Source organism: Bubalus kerabau, chromosome 3, assembly GCF_029407905.1.
Source record: "Bubalus kerabau isolate K-KA32 ecotype Philippines breed swamp buffalo chromosome 3, PCC_UOA_SB_1v2, whole genome shotgun sequence".
Lineage (NCBI taxonomy): Eukaryota > Metazoa > Chordata > Mammalia > Artiodactyla > Bovidae > Bubalus > Bubalus kerabau.
The window spans coordinates 23,060,618-23,070,957 of record NC_073626.1 but is presented as its reverse complement, the minus strand read 5'-3'; the positions used below and the strand labels follow the sequence as shown (position 1 = coordinate 23,070,957).

At 37.6% G+C, this 10,340-nt stretch overlaps 1 protein-coding gene across 1 annotated transcript; it reads left to right on the top strand.

The window, feature by feature from the left end:
* Positions 1-716: 716 nt before the first annotated feature.
* LOC129647496 (olfactory receptor 2H1-like) lies at positions 717-1,649 on the top strand. The gene has a single exon (XM_055574577.1). The coding sequence runs from the start codon at positions 717-719 to the stop codon at positions 1,647-1,649; it is 933 nt and encodes a 310-aa protein (XP_055430552.1).
* The last annotated feature ends 8,691 nt before the right edge of the window (positions 1,650-10,340 follow it).

Genomic DNA, 10,340 nt, shown 5'->3' with positions numbered 1-10,340 from the left:
AAAAGCATGTGAAGTATTCATGTCATATAGGGTAGAGCTTGCTTATTGGGGATTGTAAATACAATTTCCAGGAGAGCATATTGCTAAAATAGCAGACGTGTGACTCAAATGGGGAGATTTCAGAAGTTTTCCTCCACACTTATTAGATTAGTAATTATTTGCTTCACAGAAAAAGGATGAATATTAACGATAATTATCTCTAACCCTTCATGTTTGAAAATTCTAACAATTCCTATTTTGTTCCATGTTTTGAATTTTATATGCCTTGTTTCTCAGACTTTTGCTCACTCAATGTATTTTTCAATATTTTTCTATCTATCATCTATCATGTATGTGTATGTGTAACAACCATCTTACTTTCCATTTCTTTGGTTTTTCACACTATGCATGTTGACGGCCCATGTATTTTGTCTTCAGAGAATTTGGGATACTTCTCACATCTGTTCTGGGTTATTCTCTGAAGTCTATTCTATGTTTATATATTTCCTTGCAATGCATTTGGTGTTTTCAGACTCTGTGTGTCTCTTCTTAACAAGACAACCTACTATACTATTTATTTTGCATACTTTTACTCTGTCATTTCTCTATATTAAAAAATCAGTGTCAAAGTGCTCATTTTACTTAGTTTGTTATATATATTTTTGTTATGATATCTGACTTTCTTTCCCACAGGAAGAAAATAGAAATGACCAAGAATGGTGACTCACAATTAAGCAATGAAAGGAACAAATGCTAGCACTCCGGCAGGTTTCATCCTACTGGGCTTTTCTGACCAGCCCCACCTGGAGATGGTTCTCCTTCTTGTCGTCTCTATCATATACATTCTGACACTGATGGGGAACACAGCCATCATACTGGTCTCGTACTTTAACCCCAAACTCCACACACCCATGTATTTCTTCCTCTCCAATCTCTCCTTCCTGGACCTCTGTTTCACCACCAGTATTGTCCCACAAATGCTTTGGAATCTCAAGGGGCCTGACAAGACCATTAGCTACACTGGTTGTGTGATCCAGCTGTATGTTGCTTTGGGGCTGGGCTCCACGGAATGTGTCCTGCTGACTGTTATGGCCTATGACCGCTTCAATGCCATCTGTCGACCCCTCCACTATGCAGTGATCATGCACCCAAAGCTCCTCCAGCAACTAGCAGCTCTGGCCTGGATCAGTGGCTTTGTGGAGTCCACGGTTCAGACCATCCTTGTTTTCCAATTGCCTCTCTGCAGCCATCACATGGTGGATGACTTCATGTGTGAGGAGCCTGCCCTGATTAAGATTGCCTGTGTGAACACAACCTTCCTGGAAAATGAGCTCTCCATAGCTATTTTTCTGTATGTGGTGATACCTCTGGGGCTTATTCTGGCCTCCTATGGCTGCATTGTGAGGAGTGTGCTGAGGATAAAATCCACTGAAGGCAGGAGGAAAGCATTTGGGACTTGTGGGTCCCACCTAATTGTTGTGGTTTTGTTTTTTGGGACAATAATTTCTGTCTACATCCAACCCAAGAGCAAATACACACAGAATTACAGTAAATTCCTCACCCTCTTCTACACTGTAGTGACACCCTCACTGAATCCTTTGATCTACACCTTGAGAAATAAAGAAGTTAAGTGGGCGCTAAGAAGGTTAGTGGGAAGAGATTCAAGCTAAGGAGAAACGTGAGCCATCCTCATATAGTCCTTCAGATATTGGGAACTTTTAACATCATCTATTTCTGGTTTTTCCTTTCACTTATGAGGATCACAGCTAAATTTCCTGAATAAAATGGTGTGAAATTTTCTTTCAATGACATCTTGAAGTTACCAATTCTAAATTCTTCTTATTCTCTTCTCAGAAATGTTGTGTCTCTATTTTGTAAAGATTCTATGAATAAATAAATATTTATATTATGTGCACATGTATTGTATTATGCTTTCATAAGTCTGGAGTTAGTGCTTTAGTGATTAACTAGTGACAGATACTCATAAATGATAATGATACTGTTATGACAGATCTGTTTTCCATTCACAGAAGAAATCTTCTGCCTCATCGTGGTAGAGCTCACATCATAGCTGCAGATATGGGGGTTTACCTGAGACCTTCCTATCGCTCTCCAGGTCTCACACTCAGTAGTTCCTAGGCCATATGTGTTCTGTGCACTTTATATGAAAATGAAAAGGCTCAACGAAAGAGCCACAATTACCTAAAGTTTTTCTTATTTGGAGGATTGTTGATTCCAGTTCATTCACTAGAGGAATCTGGGATTAAGTACACCTGGGATTTTTCAGATCTCCTCTACCCACAGGGAAAGCTTCCAAGGGCTATGAGCCATGAGATGAGTATTTCTCTTTCATGCATGTCTTGTCAGCACAAAATACCTCTCAATCTCTTTTGATCAATTATTTAGCTTTATATCTGGAATCTTAGTATATATGCAAATAGAGCTTTAAGTGTTGTCATTAAATGTGATTATTTAATTTGACAAAGTAAAGAGATATCTTTACAAAAAATGCCTTTTGTCTCTGATATGTTATTCACTTTTATAGATAATATAATTTTATAGAATTTTCAAAATTGTGTTTCTCATATTGAATGTAACATTTTAATCTGTTCCAATAATATTCTTTAAAATATTGACTTTTTCCCGTATATTCACAGTGGTTATTTATATATAAAATATTATCAAGATCCTTCAGTCAGTTCAGTTCAGCTCAGTTGCTCAGTCATGTCCGACTCCTTGCAACTCCGTGGACTGCTGCATGCCAGTCCTGTCCATCACCAACTCCCAGAGTTTACTCAAACTCATGTCCATTGAGTCGGTGATGCCATCCAGCCATCTCATCCTCTGTCATCCCCTTCTCCTCCCACATTCAATCTTTCCCAGCATCAGGGTCGTCACCGAACTGAGTCAGTTCTTCACATCAGGTGGCCAAAGGATTGGAGTTTTAGCTTCAACATCAGTCCTTCCAATGAATATTCAGGGTCGATTTCCTTTAGGATGGACTGGTTGGATCTCCTTGCAGTCAAAGGGAATCTCAGGAGTCTTCTCCAACACCACAGTTCAAAAGCATCAATTCTTCTATGCTCAGCTTTCTTTATAGTCCAACTCTCACATCCATACGTGACCATTGGAAAAACAATAGCTTTGATTAGATGGATCTTACTTGGCAAAGTAATATCTCTGCTTTTTAATACGCTCTATAGTTTTGTCATAGCTTTTCTTTTAAGAAGCAAGTGTCTGTTAATTTCATGGCTGAAGTCACCATCTGCAGTGATTATGAAGCACAGAAAAATAAAGTCTGTCACTGTTTCCCTTGTTTCCCCATCTATTTGCCATGAAGTGATGGGACCAGATGCCATGATCTTCATTTTCTAAATGTGCTTTAAGCCAGTTTTTTCACTCTCCTCTTTCACTTTCATCAAGAGGCTCTTTAGTTTTTCTTCATTTTCTGCTGTAAGGGTGGTGTCATCTGCATATCTGAGGTTATTGGTATTTCTCCTGGCAATCATGATTCCAGCTTGTGCTTCCTCCACCACAGAATTTCTCATGATGTACTCTGCATATAAGTTAAATAAGCAGGGTGACAATATACATCCTTGACGTACTCCTTTTCTTATTTGTAACCAGTCTGTTGCTCCATGTCCTGTTCTAAGTGTTGTTTCTTGACCTGCATACAGGTTTTCCAAGAGGCAGGTCAGGTGGTCTGGTATTCCCATCTCTTGAAGAATTTTCCACAGGTTACTGTGATCCACACAGTCAAAGGCTTTGGCATAGTCAATAAAGCAGAAATAGATGTTTTTCTGGAACACTCTTGCTTTTTCGATGATTCAGCGGATGTTGGCAATTTGATCTCTGGTTCCTCTGCCTTTTCTAAAACCAGCTTGAACATCTGGAAGTTCATAGTTCACATACTGCTGAAGCCTGGCTTGGAGAATTTTGAGCATTTCTTTACTAGCATGTGAGATGAGTGCAATTGTGCAGTAGTTTGAGCATTCTTTGCATTGCCTTTCTTTGGGATTGGAATGAAAACTGACCTTTTCCAGTCCTGTGGCCACTGCTGAGTTTTCCAAATTTGCTGACATATTGAGTGCAGCACTTTCACAGCATCATCTTTCAGGATTTGAAATAGCTCAATTGGAATTCCATCACCTCCACTAATTTTGTTCATAGTGATGCTTTCTAAGGCCCACTTGACTTCACATTCCAGGATGTCTGGCTCTAGGTGAGTGATCACACCATTGTGATTGTCTAGGTCAGGAAGATCCTTTTTGTACAGTTCTCCTATGTATTCTTGCCACCTGTTCTTAATATCTTCTGCTTCTGTTAGGTCCCTACCATTTCTGTCCTTTATTGAGCCCATCTTTGCATGAAGTGTTTCCTTTGTATCTCTAATTTTCTTGAAGAGATCTCTAGTCTTTCCCATTCTATTGTTTTCCTCTATTTCTTTGCATTGATTCCTGAGGAAGGCTTTCTTATCTCTCCTTGCTATACTTTGGAACTCTGCATTCAAATGAGTGTATCTTTCCTTTTCTCCTTTGCCTTTCACTTCTCTTCATCAGGATCATCTAGATTCTTACTGGCTTTAATTCTAGAGCTTGGTTAGGCATACTTGCAACATGTGATTCTTTTATAAGTGTGGCTTTTGAATATACTTAATAGAAGCTAATCCTAATGAATCATTTAACAAAGAAAAGAAACTCTAGCTGAATATAATACAAAGTTAAATGGAATGGTCAAAAAATATTCAACCATATTGGAGAAGAAAAACATGATGAAGTCAGAAGCCATTGATAAGGTAACTTAGGTGTTATCTCTGTAAACTGTATTCATACGACAAACTTTGGTTAGTATTAATTTGCGACCCTATGGACTGTAGCCTGTCAGGCCCCTCTGTCTATGGAATTCTCCAGGAAAGGATACTGGAGTGGGTAGTCTTTCCCTTCTCCAGAGGATCATCCCAACCAGGAATTGAACCCAGGTCTCCTGCATTGCAGGCAGATTCTTTACCACCTGAGCCACCAGGGAGCCCAACCTCATCAGAAATTTTTACAGACTATCCCAATAATTGAACACCATAATTTTCAAATTAGATGTATATATTTATATATTATATTTTATCCATATATTTATAATTTTTGTAAAATATAAATTGTACCTGAACGGATTATTTTACACAAAACCTGATATACACCATCTACTTAAGAGACAACTATAGAATAACATTGGCAATACTTAAAGAAGTGATAATACTGCTGTCTGTAGAGCATAATTCCTTTTTGATACAAAGGCTTTTTTAAAATAAATTTATTCATTTTAATTACAGGCTAATTGCTTTACAATATTATGGTGGTTTTGACATACATTGCCATGAATCAGCCACAGGTGTACATGTGTTCCCCATCCTGAATCCCTCTCCCACCTCCCTCCCCCTCCCATCCCTCTGGGTCATCCCAGTGCACTAGCCCAGAGCACCCTGTCCCATGCATTGAACTTGGACTGGCGATCTGTTTCACATATGATAATATACATGTTTCAATGCCATTCTCTCAAATCATCCCACCCTCACCCTCTCCCACCAAGTTCAAAAGACTGTTCTACATATCTGGTCTCTTTTGCTGTCTCACATATAGGATTCTCGTTACCATCTTTCTAAATTCCATATATATGTGTTAGTATACTGTATTGGTGTTTTTCTTTCTGGCTTACTTCACTCTGTATAATAGGCTCCAGTTTCATCCACCTCATTAGAACCGATTCAAATGTATTCTTTTTAATGGCTGAGTAATATTCCACTGTGTTTATGTACCATGGCTTTCTTATCCATTCATCTGCTGATGGGCATCTGGGTTGCTTCCATGTCCTGGCTATTATAAACAGTGCTGTGATGAACACTGGGGTACATGTGTCTCTTTCATTCTGGTTTCTTTGGCGTGTATGCCCAGGAATGGGATTGCTGGGTCATATGGCAGTTCTATTTCCAGTTTTTTAAGGAATCTCCACACTGTTCTCCGTAGTGACTATACCAGTTTGCATTTCTACCAGCAGTGTAAGAGGGTTCCCTTTTCTCCACACCCTCTCCAGTATTTATTACTTGTAGAGTTTTGGATCGCAGCCATTCTGACTGGCGTGAAATGGTACCTCATTGTGGTTCTGATTTGCATTTCTTTGATAATGAGTGATGTTGAGCATCTTTTCATGTGTTTGTTAGCCATCTGTATGTCTTCCTTGGAGAAACGTCTGTTTAGCTCTTTGGCCCATTTTTTGATTGGGTCATTTATTTTTCTGGAATTGAGCTGCAGGAGTTGCTTGTATATTTTTGAGATTAGTTTTTTGTCTGTTGCTTCATTTGCTATTATTTTCTCCCATTCTGAAGGCTGTCTTTTCACCTTGCTTATAGTTTCCTTTGTTGTGCAAAAGCTTTTAAGTTTAATTAGGTCCCATTTGTTTATTTTTGCTTTTATTTCCATTACTCTGGGAGGTGGGTCATAGAGGATCCTGCTGTGATTTATGTCGGAGAGTATTTTGCCTATGTTTTCTTCTAGGAGTTTTATAGTTTCTGGTCTTACGTTTAGATCTTTAATCCATTTTGAATTTATTTTTGTGTATGGTGTTAGAAAGTGTTCTAGTTTCATTCTTTTATAAGGGATTGACCAGTTTTCCACAAAGGCTTTATTTTTACTCATTCCTTAACAGATTTTATGGCATGCATGTGTACAAAACTGAAGTTTTCTCACAAAAACTTTAATGAATTAAAATTTTAATGAGGAATGAATGAGAAGTTTAGGTTAACAGAAAAACACTACTATATAGAACTATAAAGTAAATTAAAAAGGATATTGAATATCAGTACCTGTAGAGCACATGGACTGATATTCAATAGCTGGTGATAATCTATAATGGAAAAGAATATTAAAAGTATGTTGCTATTGCTAAGTCACTTCAGTCGTGTCCGACTCTGTGCGACCCCATAGACGGCAGCCCACCAGGCTTCCCCGACCTTGGATTCTCCAGGCAAGAACACTGGAGTGGGTTGCCGTTTCCTTCTCCAATGCATGAAAGTGAAAAGTGAAAGTGAAATTGCTCAGTCATGTCTGACCCTCAATGACCCCATGGATGCAGCCTTCCAGGCTCCTCCGTCCACGGGATTTTCCAGGCAAGAGTACTGGAGTGGGATGCCATTGCCTTCTCCCTTAAAAGTATGTAGATGTACATGTATATTATATATGGGGCTTCCCAGGGTGGCTCAGCTGTAAATAATCTGCCTACCAATATAGGAGACATGAGTTCAATCTTTGGATCAGGAAGATCCCCTGGAGAAGGAAATGGCAACCCACTTCAGTATTCTTGCCTGGAAAATCCCACAGACAGAGGTGCCTGGTGGACATCAGTCCATGAAGTCGCAAAAGAGTTGGACATGACTTAACAACGAAACATCATAAATCATATATACATATATATTAAAATACAAGAATATATAAACTATATATATATATATAAAGTTGGATCAATTTGATTACACCTGAAATTAACATACTGTAACTCAACTATACTTCAATAAAAAATCTTTTAAGGTACTATCTAAATAATACTGACACAATATTACCTAGCTATATTTAATAGTATGTAATAGAAAATAGGTGAAAGACCTTAACAGTCTCTGCAAACTTTATTATGTGTAGAACTAAAGGATGTTCTCACAGACTGGAAGTCCATTGGTCCTTTCTATCTGGTATCCAGTATACTATGACAACATGAAAGTATCTGTTTTGAATACCTTTACAGCAAAATGCCTGTGTACATGCACGCGTGTGTTTACAGGGTATTATGCAATTGATTGTCTTCCACTGACAACAGAAGCACAAGTCTCTGTGGCTCTTCTCTCTCCAGGGGCCTGTCTCCCTCTCTAATATAGTTATGGAAAGTTACCTGGGAAGAAAAACTCAAGAAATCTGTGCTGAATAAACAAGCTAACCACCATCCATCTGAAGAGAGCTTCAGATTAGAGGGGTTTGCGATTACAGGAGCATGAGATAACAGGAGAGACTGAGTTTACTGCCCACATGGGGTTCCTCCACTGCCTGTCCTAGATCAGTGATCATGATTAAACTTTTCATCAAAACCCCCAAGAACCTCTACCCTGGATTGCCATTCTTTCCAGAAGGTAGAACTTACTCTCTGTTGTTTTTGGAAAAAAAAAAAAAGGGAAAGTGCTCACTTTGGCAGCACATATACTAAAAAAAAAAAGGCGGAAAAAAGGAAAATTCATTTTAAAATTTGAAGAAATCTAGAGCTACTTGCCTTCAGCAGTGAATGGAAGTAGTTTTTTTAATGTGTGACCCAACATTGACTAATGATGAATAATTGACTACCCTCTCCTCTTTGCAGATGTAAATCCCCGTATTCTCACCTTGATTAACAACAGGAGAGAACAGGTTCAGTGTGGTCTGTTTGAAAAATATTGGTTATTCTTGCAACGTAAATGCACAAGGAAAAATTGTGAAAATGTAGAATTACATCAGCAAAATGAGGCCACTCATTGCTGACATTTTTCCAGGAGTCATTGAATATTTCAACAATCAGATCAGATCAGATCAGTCGCTAAGTCGTGTCCGACTCTTTGCGACCCCATGAATCACAGCACGCCAGGCCTCCATGTCCATCACCAACTCCTGGAGTTCACTCAGACTCACGTCCACCGAGTCGGTGATGCCATCCAGCCATCTCATCCTCTGTCGTCCCCTTTTCCTCCTGCCCCCAATCCCTCCCAGCATCAAAGTCTTTTCCAGTGAGTCAACTCTTCACATGAGGTGGCCAAAGTCATTTCAACAATACAGTTATTTTATTCTTTACTGAATAGTAGAGTCAAAGTTAGCCAGATAAGGTCAGTGTCAATTGTAATGTATCTAGTGTTAATTTTAATTCAGGGTTTTTATTTTCCCACTAAAATGCATGGGCAGATAGACAGATGCTAACCAATGTGATCACCAGGGTCAGTTACTTTCTTTTGCTCTAATTCTGGAAAAAGCAATCATACTCTACTCAAAATTCATGATAGTTTTGTCTTAGCAAAAATTCAAAATTTAGCTGATTTTTACCTTGGATGTCGATAAGCCACTTATTCTCTCTAAACTGGACTATGCAATAATTGCCTGAGAGTCATTGTTGGCCATGGGTTCTTATAAGTAAGTTTTATTTTCTAGTGGATTTATTTAAGGGAAAATCAGAAATTTTCAATGGAGGGTTTATTGTTGTTTTTTTATTTTGTTTTTAAGGAATTTGTTTAGATTTGATATCACAAGTAAATGACTGAAACCATTTTGGAGATCTCTGAACTGACATTCAGAACCACACATTTTCATAACTATATCTCTTAATCTTTTCAAGTTAATAGTTAAAAAGACACGGGTAAGTTCTACATAATTTACTTTTAACAGAGTCAACACATTGTACTAGGTGGCTGAATTTGTATACTCTTGTAATAAAATGACATTAAAGTATGTGAACTGAGGGGCTACTAGGGGCAAGAGTTTGCTATTTTAGGGACTGTAAAGTAGATTTTTCTAGAGAGTAGTATTTACTCTCTAGAAAGTAAATACTAGAAAGTATTACTCTAGAAAGTTGTCAGACTAGTGATTCAATTAGGGAGATCACAGAAGTTTCCTTAACACTATTATCAGGTTAATAACTATTTGCTTCACAGAAAAAGAATGAATAATAATAATAACCATATTTAACACTTGCAACGTGAAAATTCTAACTCTTCTTGTCTTTAGGTCTCCAGAGCTGTGTACCTTGGTAAACTCTTGCTCTCTCAATGTATTTTTCAACTTATCTTTTATATCTATTATCATGTATCCATATGTGTAACCATCATCTTTCTTTCAATTTATTTGGTTTTCACACTATGCTAATTAATGGCCGATATATATATATATATATATATATATATATATATTTAATATAAATTTATTTATTTTAATTGGAGGTTAATTACTTTACAATATTATATTGGTTTTGCCATACTACAACATGGGAGAATGGCATTGGCCTGTATATTTTATCTTCAGAGAATTGGGGATACATTTCAAACCTGCTTTTGTATATGTTCTAATTCTATTCTATATTTATAGATATATATTTTTAAGCACAGGATGTTTTCATGACATATATTTCTATCTGTATAGCAAGTCAACACGTTACATTTTTTATTTTGCACAATTTTATTTTGCCTGTTATTTCTCTATATAAAAATCAGTGTCAAAATGTTCACTTTACTCAGTTATTTTTCCACTGATTTTAATATCTGATTTTCTTCCCACAGGGAGAAAATAGGAATGACCAAGAATGGTGACTCACAATTA